Source organism: Pleurodeles waltl, chromosome 1_2, assembly GCF_031143425.1.
Source record: "Pleurodeles waltl isolate 20211129_DDA chromosome 1_2, aPleWal1.hap1.20221129, whole genome shotgun sequence".
NCBI classification, from domain to species: Eukaryota; Metazoa; Chordata; class Amphibia; order Caudata; family Salamandridae; genus Pleurodeles; species Pleurodeles waltl.
Genome location: NC_090437.1, coordinates 415333472 through 415360504, shown reverse-complemented (window position 1 = coordinate 415360504; position 27033 = coordinate 415333472). Strand labels below are relative to the sequence as shown.

General features: G+C 49.7%; 1 protein-coding gene across 1 annotated transcript in view; it reads left to right on the top strand.

The window, feature by feature from the left end:
* The window catches only part of LOC138300734 (protein NipSnap homolog 3B-like), a 249951-nt gene that overhangs the window by 178777 nt on the left and 44141 nt on the right, over window positions 1-27033 (top strand). Inside the window, exon 5 of the mRNA XM_069240447.1 lies at window positions 15736-15822. Coding sequence (XP_069096548.1) covers window positions 15736-15822 — 87 coding nt within the window. The remainder of the gene's footprint in view (window positions 1-15735; window positions 15823-27033) is intronic.

Sequence of the window (27033 nt, the reverse complement as noted above, 5' to 3'; positions counted from 1 at the left end):
TCAGCGGCGCGGGGGCGGCCGGGTGCAGTGTTAGAACAAGCGTCGGGTTCGCAATGGAAGTCAATGAGAGATCAAGGGATCTCTTCCGCGCTGCAGGCAGGCAAGGGGGGGCTTCCTCGGGGAAACCTCCACTTGGGCAAGGGAGAGGGACTCCTGGGGGTCACTTCTGCAGTGAAAGTCCGGTCCTTCAGGTCCTGGGGGCTGCGGGTGCAGGGTCCTTTCCAGGCGTCGGGACTTAGGTTTCAGAGAGTCGCGGTCAGGGGAAGCCTCGGGATTCCCTCTGCAGGCGGCGCTGTGGGGGCTCAGGGGGGACAGGTTTTGGTACTCACAGTCGTAGAGTAGTCCGGGGATCCTCCCTGAGGTGTTGGTTCTCCACCAGCCGAGTCGGGGTCGCCGGGTGCAGTGTTGCAAGTCTCACGCTTCTTGCGGGGAGATTGCAGGGTTCTTTAAAGCTGCTCCTTTGGATAAAGTTGCAGTCTTTTTGGAGCAGGTCCGCTGTCCTCGGGAGTTTCTTGTCGTCGTCGAAGCAGGGCAGTCCTCAGAGGATTCAGAGGTCGCTGGTCCCTTTGGAAGGCGTCGCTGGAGCAGAGTTCTTTGGAAGGCAGGAGACAGGCCGGTGAGTTTCTGGAGCCAAGGCAGTTGTTGTCTTCTGGTCTTCCTCTGCAGGGGTTTTCAGCTAGGCAGTCTTTCTTCTTGTTGTTGCAGGAATCTAATCTTTAGGTTCAGGGAAGCCTTTAAATACTAAATTTAAGGGCGTGTTTAGGTCTGGGGGGTTAGTAGCCAATGGCTACTAGCCCTGAGGGTGGGTACACCCTCTTTGTGCCTCCTCCCAAGGGGAGGGGGTCACATCCCTAATCCTATTGGGGGAATCCTCCTTCTACAAGATGGAGGATTTCTAAAAGTCAGAGTCACCTCAGCTCAGGACACCTTAGGGGCTGTCCTGACTGGCCAGTGACTCCTCCTTGTTTTTCTCATTATCTCTCCTGGACTTGCCGCCAAAAGTGGGGGCTGGGTCCAGGAGGCGGGCATCTCCACTAGCTGGAGTGCCCTGGGGCATTGTAACACGAAGCTTGAGCCTTTGAAGCTCACTGCTAGGTGTTACAGTTCCTGCAGGGGGGGAGGTGTGAAGCACCTCCACCCAGAGCAGGCTTTGTTTCTGTCCTCAGAGAGCACAAAGGCTCTCACCGCATGAGGTCAGACATTCGTCTCTCAGCAGCAGGCTGGCACAGACCAGTCAGTCCTGCACTGAACAATTGGGTAAAATACAGGGGGTATCTCTAAGATGCCCTCTGTGTGCATTTTTTAATAAATCCAACACTGGCATCAGTGTGGGTTTATTATTCTGAGAAGTTTGATACTAAACTTCCCAGTATTCAGTGTAGCTATTATGGAGCTGTGGAGTTCGTTTTTGACAGACTCCCAGCCCATATACTCTTATGGCTACCCTGCACTTACAATGTCTAAGGTTTTGCTTAGACACTGTAGGGGCATAGTGCTCATGCACATATGCCCTCACCTGTGGTATAGTGCACCCTGCCTTAGGGCTGTAAGGCCTACTAGAGGGGTGACTTACCTATGCCACAGGCAGTGGGAGGTTGGCATGGCACCCTGAGGGGAGTGCCATGTCGACTTAGTCATTTTCTCCCCATCAGCACACACAAGCTGGCAAGCAGTGTGTCTGTGCTGAGTGAGGGGTCCCTAGGGTGGCATAAGACATGCTGCAGCCCTTAGAGACCTTCCCTGGCATCAGGGCCCTTGGTACCAGGGGTACCAGTTACAAGGGACTTACCTAGGTGTCAGGGTTGTGCCAATTGTGGAAACAATGGTACATTTTAGGTGAAAGAACACTGGTGCTGGGGCCTGGTTAGCAGGGTCCCAGCACACTTCTCAGTCAAGTCAGCATCAGTATCAGGCAAAAAGTGGGGGGTAACTGCAACAGGGAGCCATTTCTTTACACAAGCCCCCCCCAGCCCACAGACCAGGAGACTCAGCCAAAGCTGGGAGAGTCTTCCTAGTCTGTCAGGCGAGGAAGAGTAGAGGAAATTGGCTGGTTTGTTGCAGGGCCTACTCTGCCTTACATCCTCCTGTTCAGGTCATTCCCTCTGGGGAACTGACCCACTTCCACAGTAATAGGACCTAATCTGAACTGCCTCTTGTCTGTGCTTTTTATGTCTTCACCCCTTCTCTCTATTTTGGGGTTAGAGGTATCCACCTCTGCTAATCTTATTTTAGCCAGGGTCACCCCTAGCTTACCCAAAGAGTTTACCCAGAGCTGGAGTAACCCCACCATGACCAAGAGGGTCAGGGGGCCTAACTTGCTATTTGGCATGGGGTCTGACCACCATGCCAAGGATAGTGCAGCCATAAAGGCTAACACCCAGCAGAGGCCACTGACAGCTGTCAGTGCCCAGAACCACACCTTTAGCTCTTCACCTACAAGGGAAGGGGCTAAGTTACAGGCTTCTTTGGGTTCAGGGTGCCTGTCTGCTGTATTAGAGTGGGGGGTTACCACATCTTGTAGTAAACACCCTTCTTCCACTCTTTCTTCTGTTAGCTGAGGAGCCACCCACTCAGGTTTAACAGTTGCCTGACTAGCCAGGACTTCTTGTGGGTCAGGTTGGACTTTAACAGGGCCATTTTTGGAGTTCTCCCCTACTGGAGCAGAATCTCCCTGGCTTGCTGGAACCTTGGCTAAAGGTTGTCCACCCTTCCTACTCTGTTTTCTTTTCTTTTTCTTCTGGGGCTTACTTGCATTTACTGCAGGGGTAGCACCTCCAGACTCCTTGGGAGAGGACTGGCCCTGGACCAGTTCTTCTCTTAGGCTCTGACTAACCTCTGGGTAGTCATTTCCAAGGAGACAATCAAGGGGGAGGTCTGTACTGACTACCACCCTTCTCCAGCTAAAAGTTCCACCCACTTCTATGGGCACAAAAGCCACAGGCCTATTAGTGACCCTGTCTGGGCTAACTCTTACTCTGGCCATCTCACCTGGGATGTATTGGTTTGAGAACACCAGCCTGTCATGCACAATAGTGTGACTGGCACAAGTGTCTCTCAGGGCAGTGGCTGGGATTCCATTCACCAGTAGGTGGTGGAAGTGTCTACTTCCCTCTGGAATCTCCAACTCACCTGTTGGACCCTTTTTCCAGTTGAAGGCTATGAAGACCTCCTCATCTGAGGAGTCATCCCCAATGGCTACACTGGTCACCCCTGGGATTTTGCTAGGGGGTTTGTTTTTGGGACAAGAAGTGTCCTTGGTGTGGTGCCCTGTCTGTTTACAGTTATGGCACCATGCCTTAGTGGCATCCCAGCTCTTACCCTGGTACCCACCTTTGTTTTGGGTTGTGTCTCTGGGCCCACCCACCTGGTCTGGTTTTTGGGGGCCTACAGGGGACTCTTTTTCTTTGTTTCTAGTGTCACCCACTTTCTCCTGGGGAGGCTTTGTAACCCCTTTCTTTTGGTCACCCCCAGTGGAAGTTTTGGTTACCCTAGTCTTGACCCAGTGGTCTGCCTTCTTTCCCAATTCTTGGGGAGAAATTGGACCTAGGTCTACCAGATACTGATGCAACTTTTCATTGAAGCAGTTACTTAAAATGTGTTCTTTCATAAACAAATTATAAAGCCCAACATAGTCATACACTTCATTTCCCGTTACCCAACCATCCAGTGTTTTTACTGAGTAGTCAACATAATCAACCCAGGTCTGGCTCGAGGATTTTTGAGCCCCCCTGAATCTAATTCTATACTCCTCAGTGGAGAATCCAAAGCCCTCAATCAGGGTACCCTTCATGAGGTCATAAGATTCTGCATCTTTTTTAGAGAGTGTGAGGAGTCTATCCCTACACTTTCCTGTGAACATTTCCCAAAGGAGAGCACCCCAGTGAGATTTGTTCACTTTTCTGGTTTCACAAGCCCTCTCAAAAGCTGTGAACCATTTGGTGATGTCATCACCATCTTCATATTTAGTTACAATCCCTTTGGGGATTTTCAACATGTCAGGAGAATCTCTGACCCTATTTATGTTGCTGCCACCATTGATGGGTCCTAGGCCCATCTCTTGTCTTTCCCTTTCTATGGCTAGGATCTGTTTTTCCAAAGCCAATCTTTTGGCCATCCTGGCTAACTGGATGTCCTCTTCACTGGAGTTACCTTCAGTGATTTCAGAGAGGCTGGACCCTCCTGTGAGGGAGCCAGCATTTCTGACTACTATTTTTGGAGTCAGGGTTTGAGAGACCCTTTTCTCCCTAAATAGGACTGGTAGGGGGGAATTTTCCTCCAAGTCACTATCTTCATCCTCTGTGTTGCCATCCTCAGAGGGGTTGGCCTTTGCAAACTCTGCCAACAGCTCCTGGAGCTGTAGTTTGGAAGGTCTGGGGCCCATTGTTATTTTCTTTATTTTACAGAGTGACCTTAGCTCCCTCATCTTAAGATGGAGGTAAGGTGTGGTGTCGAGTTCCACCACATTCACATCTGTACTAGACATTATGCTTCTAAAAGTTGGAATACTTTTTAAGAATCTAAAACTAGTTCCAGGTTCTAAATTCAAACTTTTAACAAACTTTTAAACTCTAAAAGAAATGCTAAACAGGATCTAACACAAGGCCCTAGCAGGTCTTTTAAGAATTTAGAAAACTTTTCAAATTGCAAAAATCAATTTCTAATGACAATTTTGGAATTTGTCGTGTGATCAGGTATTGGCTGAGTAGTCCAGCAAATGCAAAGTCTTGTACCCCACCGCTGATCCACCAATGTAGGAAGTTGGCTCTGTATGTGCTATTTCAAAGTAAGGAATAGCATGCACAGAGTCCAAGGCTTCCCCTTAGAGGTAAAATAGTGGTAAAAATAGATAATACTAATGCTCTATTTTGTGGTAGTGTGGTCGAGCAGTAGGCTTATCCAAGGAGTAGTGTTAAGCATTTGTTGTACATACACATAGACAATAAATGAGGTACACACACTCAGAGACAAATCCAGTCAATAGGTTTTGTTATAGAAAAATATCTTTTCTTAGTTTATTTTAAGAACCACAGGTTCAAATTTAACATGTAATATCTTGTTTGAAAGGTATTGCAGGTAAGTACATTAGGAACTTTGAATCATTTCAATTGCATGTATACTTTTCAAGTTATTCACAAATAGCTCTTTTAAAAGTGGACACAGTGCAATTTTCACAGTTCCTGGGGGAGGTAAGTTTTTGTTAGTTTTACCAGGTAAGTATGACACTTACAGGGTTCAGTTCTTGGTCCAAGGTAGCCCACCGTTGGGGGTTCAGAGCAACCCCAAAGTTACCACACCAGCAGCTCAGGGCCGGTCAGGTGCAGAGTTCAAAGTGGTGCCCAAAACGCATAGGCTATAATGGAGAGAAGGGGGTGCCCCGGTTCCGGTCTGCTTGCAGGTAAGTACCCGCGTCTTCGGAGGGCAGACCAGGGGGGTTTTGTAGGGCACCGGGGGGGACACAAGCCCACACAGAAATTTCACCCTCAGCGGCGCGGGGGCGGCCGGGTGCAGTGTTAGAACAAGCGTCGGGTTCGCAATGGAAGTCAATGAGAGATCAAGGGATCTCTTCCGCGCTGCAGGCAGGCAAGGGGGGGCTTCCTCGGGGAAACCTCCACTTGGGCAAGGGAGAGGGACTCCTGGGGGTCACTTCTGCAGTGAATGTCCGGTCCTTCAGGTCCTGGGGGCTGCGGGTGCAGGGTCCTTTCCAGGTGTCGGGACTTAGGTTTCAGAGAGTCGCGGTCAGGGGAAGCCTTGGGATTCCCTCTGCAGGCGGCGCTGTGGGGGCTCAGGGGGGACAGGTTTTGGTACTCACAGTCGTAGAGTAGTCCGGGGGTCCTCCCTGAGGTGTTGGTTCTCCACCAGCCGAGTCGGGGTCGCCGGGTGCAGTGTTGCAAGTCTCACGCTTCTTGCGGGGAGATTGCAGGGTTCTTTAAAGCTGCTCCTTTGGATAAAGTTGCAGTCTTTTTGGAGCAGGTCCGCTGTCCTCGGGAGTTTCTTGTCGTCGTCGAAGCAGGGCAGTCCTCAGAGGATTCAGAGGTCGCTGGTCCCTTTGGAAGGCGTCGCTGGAGCAGAGTTCTTTGGAAGGCAGGAGACAGGCCGGTGAGTTTCTGGAGCCAAGGCAGTTGTTGTCTTCTGGTCTTCCTCTGCAGGGGTTTTCAGCTAGGCAGTCTTTCTTCTTGTTGTTGCAGGAATCTAATCTTTAGGTTCAGGGAAGCCTTTAAATACTAAATTTAAGGGCGTGTTTAGGTCTGGGGGGTTAGTAGCCAATGGCTACTAGCCCTGAGGGTGGGTACACCCTCTTTGTGCCTCCTCCCAAGGGGAGGGGGTCACATCCCTAATCCTATTGGGGGAATCCTCCTTCTACAAGATGGAGGATTTCTAAAAGTCAGAGTCACCTCAGCTCAGGACACCTTAGGGGCTGTCCTGACTGGCCAGTGACTCCTCCTTGTTTTTCTCATTATCTCTCCTGGACTTGCCGCCAAAAGTGGGGGCTGGGTCCAGGAGGCGGGCATCTCCACTAGCTGGAGTGCCCTGGGGCATTGTAACACGAAGCTTGAGCCTTTGAAGCTCACTGCTAGGTGTTACAGTTCCTGCAGGGGGGGAGGTGTGAAGCACCTCCACCCAGAGCAGGCTTTGTTTCTGTCCTCAGAGAGCACAAAGGCTCTCACCGCATGAGGTCAGACATTCGTCTCTCAGCAGCAGGCTGGCACAGACCAGTCAGTCCTGCACTGAACAATTGGGTAAAATACAGGGGGTATCTCTAAGATGCCCTCTGTGTGCATTTTTTAATAAATCCAACACTGGCATCAGTGTGGGTTTATTATTCTGAGAGGTTTGATACTAAACTTCCCAGTATTCAGTGTAGCTATTATGGAGCTGTGGAGTTCGTTTTTGACAGACTCCCAGCCCATATACTCTTATGGCTACCCTGCACTTACAATGTCTAAGGTTTTGCTTAGACACTGTAGGGGCATAGTGCTCATGCACATATGCCCTCACCTGTGGTATAGTGCACCCTGCCTTAGGGCTGTAAGGCCTACTAGAGGGGTGACTTACCTATGCCACAGGCAGTGGGAGGTTGGCATGGCACCCTGAGGGGAGTGCCATGTCGACTTAGTCATTTTCTCCCCATCAGCACACACAAGCTGGCAAGCAGTGTGTCTGTGCTGAGTGAGGGGTCCCTAGGGTGGCATAAGACATGCTGCAGCCCTTAGAGACCTTCCCTGGCATCAGGGCCCTTGGTACCAGGGGTACCAGTTACAAGGGACTTACCTAGGTGTCAGGGTTGTGCCAATTGTGGAAACAATGGTACATTTTAGGTGAAAGAACACTGGTGCTGGGGCCTGGTTAGCAGGGTCCCAGCACACTTCTCAGTCAAGTCAGCATCAGTATCAGGCAAAAAGTGGGGGGTAACTGCAACAGGGAGCCATTTCTTTACAGTTGCTGACTCCTTCTATCCAGCCTGCCACCTCCAGATACCCAATCTACAAACCTTTGGGGAGAGATCCATCTGTCTGGTTTGTAGAACAAGGAATTTCCTGGGTGGGGTGCCAACACCCCGTCCCTCAGAAATGTGCACGGCCCTAGCGGTGAGCTTCAAAGGGCTAACTGCCTTTGAAGCTCGACCCCCAGGCCTGCTAACAGCAGATGGTAACTCCTGTGCAAACCCTCACTTTTGGCAGGAGCAACGGCAGGAAACTCAAATAAAGAGTAGGAGGAGTGGCCCCACCTCGCATGCATCACTCCTAAAGTGTTTCCTGCGAGGTCAGTGCTCCATTTTACTTTCCTCCATCTTGTGTGGAAGGAAAATAGCCAATCAGGGATAGGGAAGTGCCCCTTCCCGCAGGAAGTGGTCACTTTAGTTGGTGTAGCCACCCTAAGGTAGATGGCCCATTGGTCACTACCAGGTTCCCCCTAAAACGCCCATTAAATACAGTATTTAGTGGGCATCCCTAGACCAGGACATCAGATTCGATGGACAAAAGAAGATCAGCACCAAGATGATCCAAGACACGAGAACTGTGGACCTGCTGCAACAAAGAAAAGGTGCCAAACGCTGCCTCCTGCACCCATGACCTGACAATCACTGCTGAGGAGCAGCTGGAGAACTGGAAAAACAGTAAAGAACCCAGATGACTTCAAGGCTTTGAAAATCACCATAGTACTCCCTCCAGAGTGGAGGTACCACCCTACAACAGCACGAAACCAGCAAATCAGTTAGGGTCACTTCAGTGACCAGTCACTTATTCCCAAACCAGAAGTCACAGCTCGACCAAACGACGCACCGTTGACGCCGAGGACAAACTCTGCAAGTGTGCCAAATATGGAAGTATTGTGCCCTTCAGTGGTCAGACCATAACAATACCCTGGGTATTGGTCAGCTAACGTCGGACACCAAGAAAACCAGCCCACTGGGCTGAAAAGGACCTGGAGGAAGCCCCTGTCAAGAGACTTCAGGCACTGGAGTGTCCGAGTGGTCTGCAAACGACCCTTGAACAAACTTACCTCCTGCTCCATAGGGCATTGTAGCGCACAGCTCCTGGCTCATCGATTCACTATGCACCCGGCCGCCCTGTGCCTTGCAATGAAGAACCTGCTGTGCCGTAAAGGTCCCCTACCACTTGTGACCTCAACACCGCAAGGGGACCCAAAAGAACCACCTTTAAACTTGCCTGTGCAGTGCTTTTCCAAGTGGTCCCCCGCAGTGGCCCTGTACCAGCTCCAGAGACCTGTCATTGCTGCTCCTGCCCGGACTGGAAGCTGCCCCAACTTCTCCAGCAGTGTGCCAACTGACGACCTCAGCCAACCTGCAAAAGAAGAACTTGGTAAACCAACTGTACAATTTCCTATGTATTTTTAAAGTTGATCTTCCATTGATTCCTATGGTGCGTAATTACGCACAAGACTATTTTTTATTAAAAGTCAAAAATTCATATCTTAAAAAGTACTTAGCCAATTTTGATAATCTTGGTCTTAAAAAATCAGAAATATTTTTATAAATTGGTCTTGAGTTATTCCTTTGAGTGTGTGAGTTGCAGGATTTATGCTGTGAGTACAACAAATGCTTTGCAGTTCTCCAAGATTAGCACAACTGCTCGACCAAGCTACCTTAAAACTTAGAGCATTAGGTGACCTAATTTTCACCCCTGTAAACCACTGCGTGGTTGTCTGGACCCCCTGCACAGTGTGCATAGCTTTGCACACTACATTGAAGGCCAGCCTCCTACATCGGTGGAGAATGGATTTTGGAGACCCAAAATGGAGATATGGCCTGGAACACAGAACAGCCCAAACTAACTCCAGGCATCCATTCATTTATACATTTTCTACACGACCATTTTACGATAGAGTCTCTCACTGTTCCACACTTCTTAAAAACCAGCAATCCTTTACCAGCTCTCAATGCATCGCACACATACCAATGGATAAACATGGGCTTTCCAAAGTGGACAGTCCAAAGAGACTAAGGCACCGAGTGGAGACAGCTCAGATCTACAAACATGGATGGTCTGACTTGTAAAGTACGTTCTCCAGATGGCTCTGAGAACGAAAGTCCAGCTAGATGCCCAAGGTCTCACAAAGTAAGAAGTTTAAGGCAATCAATTAAGGCAAACAGAACTCAATTAATATACCAGAGTATGAATACCGAATTGAACTTGTTTATCTATTCAGATGTCCAGAAGCCCTCAATAACCATCAGAGACAAATCATAACTAAAAAGGGCATGCTGAAGGTGTTAAAAAACTCTGTTGTTTGGTGTGTGCAGAGTCCCAGTAAACCAAAATCACTGTGGATAATGATTTATTTAGTGGATGAACCAGGGGGCACAGACACGTTTCTACCTGGTATATACTCTACCTGGAAATGAGGAATGGTTAGGATTGCCACAACTTTAATGTTAGAATGGAGGTTGATGCTCCATCAACTGTAAGGTGGTGGATAGTGAAAATTCTTAAAAGGAACCTCCTGCAAAATTATAAGGCTGCACAGTTTTTGGTGCAGGGCAGTGTCATGACTTTGACTTTGAAACTTTTGTACTCCATTTTCTTGTCTCCTGGAAACCTCATTTTAAAAGCGGGTACATATATGGGGCTTTGCAATTTCACAAAATTAGTAGTAAAACGTTACTGACAGAGCAGAAAGTCAGGTAGTCTAACTATTTCTGTAAAGACACATTTAGATTGCACAGAGAAAAAGCATGTTACTGATAACTAGGAATGCATGTGGTTTGACATTCAACTAAAATCAGATTGTATAACTAACAGCTTAGTCCTTAATGTCTGTAACCAAAGGCAAAGGGTCTTGGTGACAAATATATGGTTTGCATTAGCAGAGGTGTGGAATTTAACAAAATATCTGCTTGTCCATGGGACAGGCTGTGTCATAAATCTACTTGTCCCTTTGGTGCCAATTAGTGTGGCGACGAATTATGGCAGCAATTTAAATTATATAAGAGCTCTGATAATAGCCTCTCTGATTATGCCAGGGCTCATACAATAGTATGAGTGGCATACAAGCAATTGCTTTCTTTTGCCACGTTTCCACAGATCACATACTGGAGCTAGATGTAGCGGCAAGCAGTAGTTCCAGGGATGGAATACCATTTGAATTTGTGCCAGCCTACCAACTTGCATGATTTAGGGGTTTCACCAGCTCTTCTCTGATGTTTTCCGATACTTAGAAAGGTTAGACATTTACTCCTAACAAGGGGAAAAGTAAAACTTCTTCCAGGGTTGGGGAAAAAAGTGGATGCACCAAACAGATATTCACATGAACAAATCTACCCATGCATATTTGCTTGTGCTAAAATTCAATTCACAGATGTTCAAGGACTACGATTTCCTGGCCTACTTTTATAAATTCACGAAAGCCATACATCTGCTCTAATGCCAGGACATATACCATGGGTGCACTTTTGTGACTTTCTTTAAGAATTGAGTCCCTGATTAGGTCTGGCATTAACCAGGACCGTTTCTTTTTATTAAATATCTATCTATCTATCTATCTATCTATCTATCTATCTATCTATCTATCTATCTGTCAATCAGCTGGCTTCACTTTGAGTGACAGTTGTCTGCTGTTTCTCAAAGAGCATATCTGCACCCAAAGTAGTTTTATTCAGTGGCAGGGACTATTGAGCAATGTGTGCTTTTTGAGACCAAAAAAATCATTTTTCTTTATGCCAATGTTTGTTATAATGGTGCGGGCCCAGCAGCTCCCACAACAATAGAGTTTTACAAAAGCCATGTCAAAACAAGACTCAAATTAACTAAACCAAAAGGTTGACCATCAATGGTGTACCTATTGGTTTTGGCATGTTTCCCTTAATCTTGTGAAAAATGGTTACAGTGATTTTCCATTATGACTATTTTAGCATGCATCAGCACATTTCACTAAATGATGCTTCAAAGAAATGGTACCTAAAATGTCACAGTAGTTTGCAAAACTTTTTTTCCTAGTTGCATTTTTTTGTGAACTTTTGTTTTGAAAGCAAAGAATCAAACTTTCAAGCATTTTCAAATATTTGATTCTGATCCTAGAACATTTTGGGAGCATCACACGAGTAAAGTTAAACTTTCCAAATGTCTGTACACATTTTTATAATTGAACCACTGTCAGTAGTGCAGTCTGAGCTTACAATTTTCTTTAGCAAGCTCATCCTAATGATAAAAGCTCTGCATTAATGAACCATAAATACAAGCTTGAAAAGCATTGCAAATATACACAAATATTACCTTAACTGCAGGCCGTGCGCTTCACTGATCCCTAATATGGTACTGTAAACTGGCAGCCAAAGGCCTTGTGCTGCAGGGTGTGCGCCTACTTATTCTAAGGACAAAATAAACCGGGCCTCGGGCCATAGCAATTCCACACCCCTGCATTAGTAAAACTTGGTGTATGAAATTAGTCATATGTTAGTGACTAGTGGCTTTTAATGCAAATCTTTGTGTTGCTATCCTTGAACTGAGGAAATAATTTGAATAATGTTTATTGGAATGTACCTCTATTTTCAGTAATGATTCGAAGGTCAGATCACTGGCGGGCTGATGTCGTAACTGAGTTACAGTCTTGCAGTTGAAGGGTCACGCCGTTAAAATACAGTATGTGCACCATTCATGCAATCGTAGTGTTGCATTGGATAATACTTATTGTATTGTTAACGCTTCATGAATACTGCACCCTTTACTATGAAATCACACATTAACAGCGATCATGCTCCACAATACTCCCCATACAGAAATGTCAACCAAGGTTGGTGAAACTGCATAGATGACACAACTGAGGAGAAGATGGCTTGTTGACAGATAATAAGTGGGTAAATTGAGAATTTGACCCAGGGATTCATACTCTGTATTTCATTTATATGACAGTGCGCTTAGAGTGGATGAGATAATTCACTCGATATATGCGTTTTTAAATAACTATGGTCTAACGAAGACAAAAATCCCTTAGAACTTGAAAATGGCTACCCACGGTGCACTGCGAAGTTAAGGCAGAACAAAAAAGTATTGTATAAGAAACTACAAAAGCTAATACAGATCCCACTTACAGTTGACAACAGCGGCACTTGCTCTTAAAGCCAGGAATAAAAAAGCATTGACAAAGCCAATAAGTCTTTCCTCTGAAATGCACTGCCAATGTTTTTTTTCCAATTTCACTTGTGCAAATGCATCACAATACATATAGATGCACGGCTGGCACTGTCGGAATGGGTTTCTTATTGAAAAAAGACATTCCAAGGTGGCCACTGATGCATGCCTACCTGTGCCTCATACCTTTTGTGTTAAAACGACTGTGCATGTGTGTATAGTGAAACATGAATGCATGTGCGGGAGTTATGAAACAGGAAGCCATTTTTAATTTATTGGTCTAACATGGCAGATGGCAATGTAAAGAGTAAAATAAAAGGGAGCAAGCCACACGGCATAACTGTGTATCTGCTGCAAAATATTTCAACACTGGGAGCAGGTGGAAAGCCCACTCTGTGTATGTGCTGTATTGTGAACAATAGGCCTGTAGCCAAGCCCTAAAATTAAATATGGGCAATTAAGCAAGAATATCAAGAGAAGAGAAACAATGGGGTGTATAAAACAGATTGTTAAAGGGTGGGTGTCACTAAAGTTTTAGACATTTGTGAATTCATTAAATGAACATAAGCAATCTCGCCTAGAAAACTGTATCTCTTCTACAAAATGGACTCTGAATAAAACCACTAAAAAGATAGAAATACAATTCAATAAATATATTGAAATAAAAATTAAATCAAAGAGAAGGTATAATCTGGAATCAGAAGGGTTCTCCGCTTATAAATTGTATACCAGGTGCAATTGATAATGTAGACCCGGAATTCTAGGGCAAGAGGCCCTGTGTTCTGTATATGTATGCTATTGTAACAAAGAAAGTCCCAGCATCGGCTTGGAGTTCCATCCCATAAAAAATACAAAAGGCGATCTTTGGATAGTTCTGAGTTATTTCTTCATAGTGTTCCTTGATATCAGCGTTAAAATATACCTTAACATTCTCTTAGGAAAACTAGAGACCATACTATCGTATCAAATAGGAATTTGCAAAAGAGTACGTCTTCTGCATTGTCGCAGCTAGTACACAAGTTATGTCGGAAATGGTGCCGACTATATGCAAGTATTTAGATTACAATGGAGCAGATGCTACGATAGAAAGGATGCTCTTTGGACGAAATGTTAATAGTGTGGAATCCCACAATGCTTGCTACGAGTAGTGTAATGCCCACATATAGTCTCCCATGTCATGGTTAAGGTTGGGACAGGATGTTGTGTCACTGACAAGGTGTATGCAAACCATGGTTTAAAACAGCTATGCGTCCTCACATCCATGCTCCTTAGCTTATGCACTAATGACATTGGGCAAAACTAAAGTTATCAAGATGTTCCCTTTGCGGTGTCACAGGGGTGTAGCTTCATGGGGATATTTGGGGTGTTATGTACCCCTAATAAATGTAATCTATAGTAAATAGGACGCTTTATGTAGGGTATGGTGAGGTGTTTGTCAGATTTTACTCGGATCTTTACAAACATACACAAACAAAATCAAACATAAACTACTGTCTCTGTTAAAAAGTCCTTAAGAATTGTTATTTTACAAAATGTTGAGCTTTAAGTACTCCTAATAATCCACACTCCTCTCCCTTTCTGCTGCTCTTTAAGTACTCCTTCATCCCCTGCTTCTCATATAAAGTATTTTATCCAGCACGATTGCTGGAAAGTCTGAAGCTCACCCACTCCCAAATCTTATTACTTAACTACGCCTCTGGTGCACTTAAATGTATTACAGTATTCAGACAATGCATATGCAGTGATATTAAATTGCACTATAGTCAGTGGACAAAAGCAGGTACACTTTTCACCCAATATAGTGCAAAAGACAGCGTAGTGATGAGCACTGTAAAAATAAACGATCTGGTAATCGAGCAGAAAATGTGCAAGCAGCAAAAATGGGTCCATCCAGTTGGGGGTCAATAGACTGAGAGGACATTTCTTTTTAGGTTGACAGGGTGATGAGAAATCCATTTCCTCTGAGAGAATGTGGGAGAATTTGTTAGACATCAACAATATTTAACTTCTTAATTACAGAGATGTTAAAAGAAAAAACATGTAGGATGTGACCTTTGCTTTCCCGTCCTTCTGTTTCATATTCTGCCTTGGATACATGTATGGTACTGTACATAGTAACACATTTAAATTTTGTGTAATTATATATTATGTGTTAAGCTGTCCAACAACAAACTGTTATATTGAGAGGAAGGGGGATGTAGGTGTTTATAACATTTTCATGAAAATTACACATGGAAGTGATAGGTCCCTTTGCATACTGGAACTCAAGCAACTCAAAACTGGTTTCGGCCATTTGGGCCTTTCACTGAGGAGGAATAGGCCCTAGTCCTGCTCCAGCAGGACTAAAGCGTGTTTTCCCTATGGCTGGACTTAATCTAGCGTGCATAGTGGACTAATGAACAACAGACTGGAATGCAGCCTAAGTAATTACCAGTGGCTGAGAGTAATTCAAGCAGCCCACCCTTCCTTCTGAAAAGTAGCACAAACGTTCCCTGTTTGCAGTCTACCAGTCAAACATTCCTTTCATCAACTTGTTCTTTTTAGGTATCCCCAAACGTTGTTCCCATGCTCACTGTGTCACAGGACTCAAGCCATACACCACTGACCAGGCCTCAGTAGTCCAAGGTTAGTCTGGGGTTGTTTTTATTTGTCTGCAGGAGGCCTGGCATTTCTGGCTAGACTTTTGGAGCAAGAGCATGACTGATTTGCAAATAGCAGGTCTCTTTCTAGTCGAGGACAGTGGGTGAAAAAAGACAAACTTAAATGCAGTCCGCAGCGATCACCAGTGGCTAAAATAAATTCAAATATTTATTCCAGCAGCTTGTTGTTTGTTACATTGAACCTGACACTGACTCTAGACATGACAAGATTTATATAACCATTGATCCAGTTACACTAGAAGTTATAAGGGCTTCTCATTCCAGGGAAACCCAAAAGCCAAGAAAGATGTTGATGTAAGAGCTTCTAATGTGGAGGTGGTCATTGTGCTATTGGTTTAAAAAACTGGATGCTGATTATACTTCGACAATTTTATAACTGTAAACTGAAGTGGTTGATTTTAAAGGTTGTCTAGTGCATCCCTAAACCTGTTACATCAATTTCTTCCTTCTCTACAACCAACAATATTTTTCATCTATTCATTTTACAGTTCATGTCCTTTGGTGGCACAAAGACCCAGACAGCCGTGCAGCTGGTAGACACTTCGCCCATGAAGATGCCGGAGTGGTGGCAGCTGGTAAGTGACACGTAAAACATTTTCAGTGCTTTGATGAACATTTCCATGCTAACTTCTTGAGACTCGGTGTACATCATAAAAAATGTATGTAGCATAAATGTTTTTAAGGAAATAAATAACCAATAGATGCTTCAGTATTCAAAATACATTAAAGGACTTTCAATTACAAGTGCAGAGACAAAGCTAGGTGCTTTGTTTTTTGTATATTTAAGGCATCCATGCAGAAACGCAAGTTCCAGGCACACGTTGACAAAGATGACTCTTGCTTGTTTGCAATTATGCAGACAGCTCCATAGCTAAAGTCATCATGAACACTCAGACCGATACACGGACACCTACTCATAAACCTGTACCAGCAGAAAAACAGGCTCATGAGCTCACAGAACTACAGGCCCCCAAATACTTAGACCATTTGACTTGCAGTCACCCGTACACATAGACTGAGAGATGTATCTTAAGGGTATACTGGTTGGGTATCGCCCATAGTGTGTTCAGAAGGCAGAGCTTCTTCTCTCTCTCTTCGCTACTTTGGAGTGATTTGCTAAGCGGCCTCCTTTCTGCTTTCTTTTTTCCGTGTTAATATCTGTTAGGCTGGGCAAGCGGAAAGCCCTACACAGTCTCCCAGTCGTCACGGCCCCTGCCAAGAGCACCTTCATCCAATGACAGAATGCCCCACAGAGCACTAGGGTCATCAGCACAGAGATTGAACTCACTGAGTGACTGCTATCTATGCAAGCTGGGCAATCCCCAGGCTTCAGGGTAGTTGCCGCTACACCTCCCCATATCTTGCCAGAGCCCACTCCCACCAAACACTACCAAAATGTGAGTGAACCCGCCCTGGGACCAGTGCCCAATTCCGGACCCTCAATCAAAGACACCTCAAAAACTACAGGGAGACCCTAGAGAGCCAGACAAACAGTAGAACAACAAATTACATATACTATTCACACTCCTGTCAGCTGCATGCAGCCTAGTAAGGTTCCATCAGGGCCATCATCTAAGTTAACCACTAGCAAAGCCCAATCGCTTAAACCTACCTGGGTGTACAGCAACTTATTGTGGACTGTTTGACCAATGTCAAAGATCTTCTTTGAGACAAACTTTACCCTCTCTTTGCCATTGGGAAGGAACTGCCTCTTAAAAGACAGGACCAAGCCCAATCAGTGCTAGTAAAGTCCCATGTTCTTAGGAGCTACAGGGTCACTTAGGAGGAAAAGAGAAAGGAGCCATCTGCCATTAGAGGCCCTGGGCCCCACACAAGCTCGCAGCTGGGAGAGGGGAGGCCACTTGCTGATCCACCATCTCAGATACATCTGGCTTTGACTCCCTACACACCCCTCCTCCCTCTCCACTTAACCCCCACCTGGGATATCAGCTGTGCAGCAAGGATGAGAAGTTGTCTGAGGGTTCTGCTACCACTGGGGATCGCGGTCAGCATAGCTTTATTGGGAGTCTTAGGCATCCAAGGGTGAATCTTCTTCTGGCCTCTTGCCCATAAATAATAATACTAACCAGAGTACCACAGTTGCGCGAGGGACAGAGTGAGATGCACGAAGAGCTCTTTAACAAAACTCTGGGTTGGCTTCCCCAACGCAAAGATTTTCCCCTGTTGCAGGCCAACAATTTAGGAGAAGGTGTTATGTTTTGGTATCTTAATGCAGGGCTCGAGGGATGAAAATTGGCAGGCGGGCCTGTGGGTAGAATGCGGGCAGTGGAATGCGGGCCTCGTGGGGTGGAATGTGGAATGTACGGGCGGCAGAGAGAAGGCGGTTGGGGAGATGCCGGTGACACGCTTTGAGGTGGCTCTGTATTTGTCTGGACTTATCTACGAATAAACTCGTTCCCTGCTCCTACCTTCAGTGTCAGCGTTCTTGGGACCACAACAGAAGGGTTGCGTGGATAGGGCATGGTAAGGTGGACCGTGATGGTGACTGTATCATCGTCAACTTTAGATTACCCTCTCTGCTCCAGAGCTGCACACATAACAATCTTCTAGTAAGCAGCCGTATAGATCCCTTGCCCCTGGGTTATTTCTATAAATCATTTTCTCAGCACAACCCCTCTGTCCGTCAGCAGCCGCAGAGGTGTGGTGACATCTCTTAAATGCCAACCCAGAACCGCTACGAGTCTCTGGATGGTGTAGACCATTTTATCGAAAACAAATGGCAGACACCCACACTATTCTTCCTGACCCCTCAGAGTTGGGTTCATCCACACATAGTACTTCCAGCTCACAACCTGTATCTTCCCTAACTTTGGAGCTAGCCGGGCCTTCTAGCCCAGTTCCCATCCTGCAACTAAATGGTGCTGTAAGGAGAATTATCCTCCCAGTATCAAATGTATTAGCTAAGCTAATCTCCTGGGATGTAGCGAGCCTGGCCTCCAAACTAGCAAATCCAGAGTGATGTGGAATTTTAGAACATGACCTATGCCTCCTTCAAGAAACTTTGTCCCTGCTTTCACTCCAACATATAGGATATTTGAACTTTGCAAAGGCAGCAGTATCCTCAAAGTTGGCCAGGCCTTCAGGGGGCTTGGTGATCTGGACTAAAACTACCATCACTGGCCACCTGAGGGAGATCAAGGTGGACTCCCAGGATATCTTATGTGTCAGCCTCACTGTCTCCCCGGACACTATTTATTATATATACTATGGGGGTCATTCTGACCTCGGCGGTAAAAGGCCCTTACCGCCGGTCAGAAGACCGCCATAACACCGCCGCGGCCGCGGTTAACCGCCACGGTCATTCTGCCCCACAACGGCCAAACCTCCAAAATTCCGTCCTCCACTGCAGCCCGCCACATCAGCGGGCAGCGATAAACTGGAGATGACCAAACCTCCACCGTCACGCCAACAGAAATACGCCCATGCCATTACGACCCACGAATCCACACGGCGGTCATTCAAACGCGGTATTCCATTGGCGGTACACACCGCCGCGGTCAGAATACACACACATCACCAAAACACAGCCACATTGGACAATTTGAAATACACACACCTGATACACATACACACACCACTCCCACACAATCAACCAACTATAAAGCACACACGCACATCACCCACAAACCCCTGCGACCATAATTACTGAGAGAAGGAGAGAGAGACACAGCAGACAATCCAAAGCAAGACACACTGAGGCACACTACACCATCACACACACCACATAGTAGCACAAAGCACCACTCACCAACATACTCATCATCACATACACCACCCCACACCACCCCATGGCACCCCAAAGGCACCCATGCTTTTCGGACCAAGAACTCCGGGTCATGGTGGAGGAAATCCTAAGAGTGGAACCCCAGCTCTTCGGCTCGCAGGTGCAGCACACCAGTATAGCTAGGAAGGCGGAGCTATGGCAGCGGATCGTGGACAGGGTCAACGCGGTGGGACAGCATCCCAGGAATAGGGAGGACATACGCAAAAGATGAAACGACCTACGGGGGAAGGTCCGATCGATGGTCTCCAGGCACAACATCGCGGTCCAGAACACTGGCGGCGGACCCCCACCCACCCCTCCCGAATTCACATCGTGGGAGCAAGACGTCTTGAACATCCTGCATCCTCAGGGCCTCGCAGGAGTAGCCGGAGGAATGGACTCTGGTAAGTCCAATCTCAACTACTATATCCCCCCACCCCACCAGCATGCCAACCCACACCCCCACCCTCACCCCCAACCCCCCAGCACACATCCTCCCTGACAATGTCTCACCAGCACAACCCACCCATCCCAACACCAACTCCTGCATGCCAACACAAATCATGGGCACCCATCACCTAAGCATGACCACTGCACTAACCCCCCCCCCCCACTAACTACCCTCACAACACCTCCCTCAAGGGAATGCCTGCACTGGGGGACAAGGGCACCCATAACACGCACGCTATTGTACACACAGAAACAATAACCAAACTCTCTTACCCCATGCAGGACCCGAACGACAACACACCAGCCAGGAGGGTCCAGAAGTGTCCATCCCACCACCGGAACAGGCCCACACTGAGGATAGCAGCTCTGTCGACAGTGAACCTGATGACCAGCCCGGACCATCGGGGACCTCTGGGCAGTCGGTTCCCCTCAGGCAGCCACAGGCCACACCAGACCCGACCCCCTCTGCCAACACCAGCACAGCTCCCACCCAGCGGGCCCATTCTTCTGTCTCTAGGACAGCTCAATCAGCGGTGTGTCTGCCACTACAGGGCACCCAGGCTAACCCAACACCCCAACAACAACAGGGACCTGGGGGCAGTGGTAGCGGGCACACCGTCCAGGGGACAGAGGCCGGGGGAAACCGGGCAGCTCGGAGGGCTGCTGTGCGACAGGGGGGGGAGGAGAGGCCCAGGGAACCCACTCTCCAAGAGGCCCTCACCACCATCATGGGGGCATACCACCACTCCCAAGAAACGATGGCGACGGTACTGGCCAGGTTCACTGAGATCCAGGCACAGCAGGAGGAACGCTACATGGGGTTCAGGGAGGAGCTGAGAATCATCGGGACCGCAATGGGGACCATCGTCCTGGCCCTTCACAGGATAGAGGACGCGTTGCGGGACCATGGTGCACCACACAGGGCCCCTGTCACTAGCCCGGACCAGGAACAGCCTACCACCTCCGCCGGCGCTAGTGGACAGGAGGTCCCAACACCTCGACAGCCCCCCAGAACCCCACCTCCTGCTGAAGAACAACCACCCCGTAAGAGGAGCCTGAGACCAAAAAAAAAGACAGAGTAGGATGTCAAGACCCCCGCCAGCAGGACATACCCCCTCAAGTCTTCCCACTGTCCCACATTGCCACCCTGTCCAACCATGAACTGCCTATGCTCCATCCTTCCACAGGCAAAAGGACAATGCACCTGTGAGACTGAGAACTGGACTCTGCCATGGATATTCCTCCACCCCCACCCATCACCCTTAGACTCACATGTACCGATATCTAGCACTGTAAATAAATCACTTTTTGCACACAAATCTGTTTTGAGTCATGCTGTATTATTGACAAATGTATTACATATTACTGTTCGATTTCTGTTCTGTCAATTAGTCATGACAACATACCAATGTCAATACGCTGTATTTCATGGGCGAACCAAGCAGAAGTCAGGTACTGAGTCAGACAGCACTGAGAAGGGAAGGGAAAGGCAAAAATTAATGAAAAACATCTGTGGGGAACTACAGAAAGTACAGATGCAGGAGGCTATAAGCAATTGTGAAATGGCGTGGGTGATTCTTACCTGTGTGTTACTGGAAATACTGTTGTATCACTCTGTCCCTATTGTCTGTGTCGTCCTCAGAGTCTTCCTCCTCTTCACTCTCCACAGGCTCCACGGCTTCTACAACACCACCATCTGGACCATCCTCCTGCAGGAAAGGCACCTGGCGTCGCAAAGCCAGGTTGTGGAGCATACAGCAGGCCACGATGATCTGGCACACCTTCTTTGGTGAGTACATTAGGGATCCACCAGTCATATGCAGGCACCTAAACCTGGCCTTCAGGAGCCCAAAGGTTCGCTCAATCACCCTCCTAGTACGCCCATGGGCCTCATTGTACCGTTCCTCTGCCCTGGTCCTGGGATTCCTCACTGGGGTCAATAGCCACGGCAGGTTGGGGTAACCAGAGTCACCTATTAGCCACACACGCTGTCTCTGTAGCTGTTCCATCACATAGGGAATGCTGCTATTTCGCATAACATACGCGTCATGCACTGACCCTGGGAACTTGGCATTTACATGGGAGATGTACTGGTCAGCCAAACAGACCACCTGGATATTCATTGAATGGTAATTCTTCCTGTTCCTGTACACCTGTTCATCGTCATTTGGGGGGACTAAAGCCACATGGGTCCCATCAATTGCACCAATGATGTTGGGGATGTGTCCAAGGGCATAGAAATCAGCTTTCACTGTAGGCAAATCACCCTCCTCTGGGAAAATGATGTAGCTCCGCATGAGTTTCATCAGGGCAGACAACACTCTGGATAAGATCTTGGAAAACATAGGCTGAGACATCCCAGATGACATGGCCACTGTTGTCTGGAATGAGCCAGTTGCAAAGAAATGGAGGACAGACAGAACCTGCACTAGAGGGGGAATTCCTGTGGGTTGGCGGATGGGGGACATCAGGGCTGGCTCCAGCTGGGCACACAGTTCATGGATGGAGGCTCGGTCAGGTCGGTATCGTAGTATTATGTTGCGTTCTTCCATTGTGGACAGGTCCACCAGCGGCCGGTACACGTGAGGATTCCTCCTTCTCATCGCTAGTCCCAGCGGACGGTGCCTAGGAAGGAGAATATGGAGTACAGAGTCAATCCACTCACAGGTACGTACAACACAGCTTGCACAGTACAGGTAAATGTATGGTTTGATATGTTTGTATGTGTGCCATTGCAAGGCCTAGGCCTGTGTGACGCATTAGAAATTAAGCCATGTGGGCCCTTGAAATGGCCGATGCCTGACCTGTGAAGTGGGACAATGGGATGTGAGGTCACTGCGCTGGCGGGGCGCACCGTGGCGGTAGGCGGTCGAAGACCGCTGTGCGAAGACGCATTGGTTAACATTGAAGCCTATGGGTTTCAGGAGCCAATGACGATGTGCGCCGGCGGTCGCGGGACGCACCGCCGCGGTACACACCGCCGCGGGCGTGACCGCCATTTTCTATCTGCTTAATCATTCGAGACCTGATCATCCACAGGAGAGGACCTATACTGCAAGTGCTGCTGTGAACTCGGTCTGGAAGTGACAATGGCTGCTGCTACTGGTGAAAGGGCCCCGCCTTCAGTTCAGAAGAGTTGGAGAAGCTCGTGGACGGGGTCCTCCCCCAGTATGCGCAACTCTACGGTCCTCCAGACCAACAGGTGAGTACACTCAGTGCACATTGAATGGGTTATGCCTGTGTGGAGGGGGGGGGATGTAAGTTGGTGGGGTGTGGGGGGAATGGGGAGTGCAACGCACGACAGATGAGAGAATGGGAACCATGACAAGGTGGGGGAGGGAGGGGCATGTACTCCAAACATGCAGATATGTGACGGTTTCTCTTTCCCACCCTGTACATGTCAAACAGGTGAGCGCCCACCAGAAAATCGATATTTGGCGTGCCATCGCCGAGGAAGTCCGGAACTTGGGGGTCCACAACAGACGGGGCACCCACTGCCGCAAGAGGTGGGAGGACATCCGCCGCGGAACGAGGAAGACCGCAGAAACACTGCTGGGGATGGCCTCCCGACCTAGGAGGGGTGCCAGTCGCACCATGACCCCCCTGATGTCCCAGATCCTGGCGGTGGCCTACCCTAATTTGGATGGGCGCTTGAGGACAGCACAGCAGACACAAGGGGGTGAGTATCCGCACATTCTCCTATCTGTATGCGCATTGGAGGCGTCTGGGTGGGGGAGGAGGGCTGTGGGTGACATTAGGCCCGGGCGCTCTCTGTAGTGTAGTCCGCTCCCTTAGGCATGGCCCTGTGCCCCCACCCCCCACCTCTGTAGGGTGCCAAGTGCAGCTACCCATGCTCCAGCATCACACATGTGCGCGTGTGTTGTCCCTAGACCTGTTTGCCTAGTCAGAAGTACTGAGTAGTGTACCCCAAGTTCGCGACTTAGTGCACGAGGCACCTGTGTCTGTCCTCTCCGCAAAGGGTATTGCTAAGGCATGCACTCAACTTTGTTGAATTTCTCCCCCCACCCTAAATCTTTGTCTTCTTGTGTTTTAGCATCATCAGGCGGAGGAGATTTGGCGTCGGAGCAGGAGGGAGCTGCAGGTCACCAGGCCCCGGTGGGCACTGACACAGACACCAAGGGCACCAGTGATCCGGAGGGCGAGGGGAGCACCACAACGGGGGCCGGTGGAGACACCAGCGACACGGACACGTCCTCGTTTGGGAGCTCCCTAGCGGGGGCGGCACCATCTGTGCCCCCCGCAACAACAGGTACAGCCGCCACCCAGCGCACCAGCACCGCCCTCCCAGCAGCCCCTCAGTCTTCGCTCCGTGGCTCTCGGCCAGGAAGGCGCGCGTCTCCTTCGCCCCAGGCACCGCAGCCCCTGCCTCTGTTACCCCTGCTGCCCTCAGTGCGGAGCTCATTGACCTGGTGAGGACGCTCATTGTTGGGCAGACTACCCTTCTGAATGCCATCCAGGGGGTGGAAAGGGAGGTGCATCGGAGCAATGCCTACCTGGAGGGCATTCATTCGGGTCAGGCTGCCCATCAACGAGCGTTCACTGCTCTGGCCTCAGCACTGACGGCAGCCATTGTCCCTGTCTCCAGTCTCCCTCTTCTATCTGCCTCCACCCTTTCTCTGTCTCCTGTACCTCAACCTATCCCATCCACACCATCAGACCAGCCTGCACACACCTCAACACCCAAGGCCAGCTCATCCAAACATAAGCACCACAGAAAACACAAGCATTCACCCAAGCAACACACAGATGCAGACATATCAACAGTCACTACCACCTCTGTGTCCCCGTCCTCCTCGTCTCCCTCCTCCCTCCCTGTGACGTCTACACTCACACCTGCATGCACCCCAACATCAGCTAGTTCTTCCACCACCAGCAAACCCTCCACTACAGTCTACACACCTGCAGTCACCACCCCCACTGGCATTTACACGTCCCCTGTGTCCTCTCCCACTGTGTCTGTCACCCCCTCTTCCAAGACACATAAACGCAGGCAGACACCCAAACAACAGCCAACCACCTCACCACAGCCTACGTCCCAGTCACCTGCACCCAAGGACAGCACACGTGGCTCTCATACAACCACATCCTCTTCCTCCACTTCTCTCACCACTACTCCTACCCCTTACCTTGGTCCCAAGAAAAATTACCTCTCCAGTTTTGACCTCTTTCCCTCCCCCGACCCACCCCCTCCAACTGGGAAAAGTCCCAAGGGCACCTCAGCCACCACCAGCCCAACTACTACAGTGCAAGTGGTGCATGGCATGTGGAGTCCACCCTTTGGCGGCAGTAACACTTCGGTGAGCAGCAAGGGGACAGCCAGCCCCCCCCCAGGCAAGAGGACCCGGAAATTGAAGGGCCGCCGTGAGCGGACAGAGACGGCTGCCCCCAAGGAGGTGACTCCGGCCACTTCACCGGCCACAGCAGCCAGGGGAGGCAAGGGCCCGAGAGCCCCATCTAAGGAGCGGAAGGACAGCAGGGCGGAGAGGACAACCACCAGGAGCGCGGAGCAGGAGGGCCCCACAAGCCCCATCCCGGCTGCAAGGGACGACACCAAAGGGCCCAGGACTCACTCCCCGAAGGGGCCTGACACAGCACGGTCGGAGGGCGACTGAGCAGGGTGTCCAGGCCAGGTATGACTCCCTTGACATACTGCAAGAGCACCGCTGAACAGGGCCCCGCCGTGAAGACAGGTACCGCTGAACAGGGCCCCGCCGTGCAGAAGAGCACCGCTGAACAGGGCCCCGCCGTGCAGAAGAGCACCGCTGAACAGGGCCCCGCCGTGAAGACAGGTACCGCTGAACAGGGCCCCGCCGTGAAGACAGGTACCGCTGAACAGGGCCCCGCCGTGAAGACAGGTACCGCTGAACAGGGCCCCGCCGTGCAGAAGAGCACCGCTGAACAGGGCCCCGCCGTGAAGACAGGTACCGCTGAACAGGGCCCCGCCGTGCAGAAGAGCACCGCTGAACAGGGCCCCGCCGTGAAGACAGGTACCGCTGAACAGGGCCCCGCCGTGAAGACAGGTACCGCTGAACAGGGCCCCGCCGTGAAGACAGGTACCGCTGAACAGGGCCCCGCACTCTCAAGCACCGCTCCGCTGGGCCCTTCCTGTCAAGCACCGCTCCGCTGGGCCCTTCCTGTCAAGCACCGCTCCGCTGGGCCCCGCCGTCTCAAGCACCGCTCCGCTGGGCCCTTCCTGTCAAGCACCGCTCCGCTGGGCCCCGCCGTCTCAAGCACCGCTCCGCTGGGCCCTTCCTGTCAAGCACCGCTCTGCTGGGCCCCGCCGTCTCAAGCACCGCTCCGCTGGGCCCTTCCTGTCAAGCACCGCTCCGCTGGGCCCTGCCGTCTCAAGCACCGCTCCGCTGGGCCCCGCCGTCTCAAGCACCGCTCCGCTGGGCCCCGCCGTCTCAAGCACCGCTCCGCTGGGCCCTTCCTGTCAAGCACCGCTCCGCTGGGCCCCGCCGTCTCAAGCACCGCTCCGCTGGGCCCTTCCTGTCAAGCACCGCTCCGCTGGGCCCCGCCGTCTCAAGCACCGCTCCGCTGGGCCCCGCCGTCTCAAGCACCGCTCCGCTGGGCCCTTCCTGTCAAGCACCGCTCCGCTGGGCCCCGCCGTCTCAAGCACCGCTCCGCTGGGCCCCGCCGTCTCAAGCACCGCTCCGCTGGACATCGACATGTCATGCACCGCTGCGCTGGGTCCCGCCGTCTCAGGCACTGTTTATGGTTCACTGTGCCCACCATGCCTCCTCCTTGACCAGTGGACTCTGTAATCCACCTGAGAGACTGTGGCTTTGCACTCCCCAGGATGGTCCAGTGGGCAATCCACCCACTGTAGAGACTTGAGAGACTGTGGCTTTGCACTCCCCAGGATGGTCCAGTGGGCAACCCACCCACTGCAGAGACTTGAGAGACTGTGGCTTTGCACTCCCCAGGATGGCACAGTGGGCAACCCACCCACTGCAGAGACTTGAGAGACTGTGGCTTTGCACTCCCCAGGATGGTCCAGTGGGCAACCCACCCACTGCAGAGACTTGAGAGACTGTGGCTTTGCACTCCCCAGGATGGCACAGTGGGCAACCCACCCACTGCAGAGACTTGAGAGACTGTGGCTTTGCACTCCCCAGGATGGTCCAGTGGGCAACCCACCCACTGCAGAGACTTGAGAGACTGTGGCTTTGCACTCCCCAGGATGGCACAGTGGGCATGGTGGCTCCTCGTGGATCTGGCGTCGTGGACTCATGTGGCTGTGGTGGCCCCCCCTTCCCTTTCCCCTGAGGTGCCTGTAGTTTTGACATCGGATGCCCCTGCAGTGTTCTCTCCAAAGGACTCAGGTCTCGTGTGTGGGCTTTGCCCTTGTTTCGCAGAACCTTGGCCCACGGACATGTTAGATTCGTAGGATGTGCAGGACTTGTTACTTCAGTGATACACTGATGTGTATATCTTTTTGGTTTTTGTAAATATTTTTCACGGTTGCTCAATTATTTCCAGGTGCTTTTTTTGTACATGAAAATTTATTCCAAATTTGGTTGTGTCATTG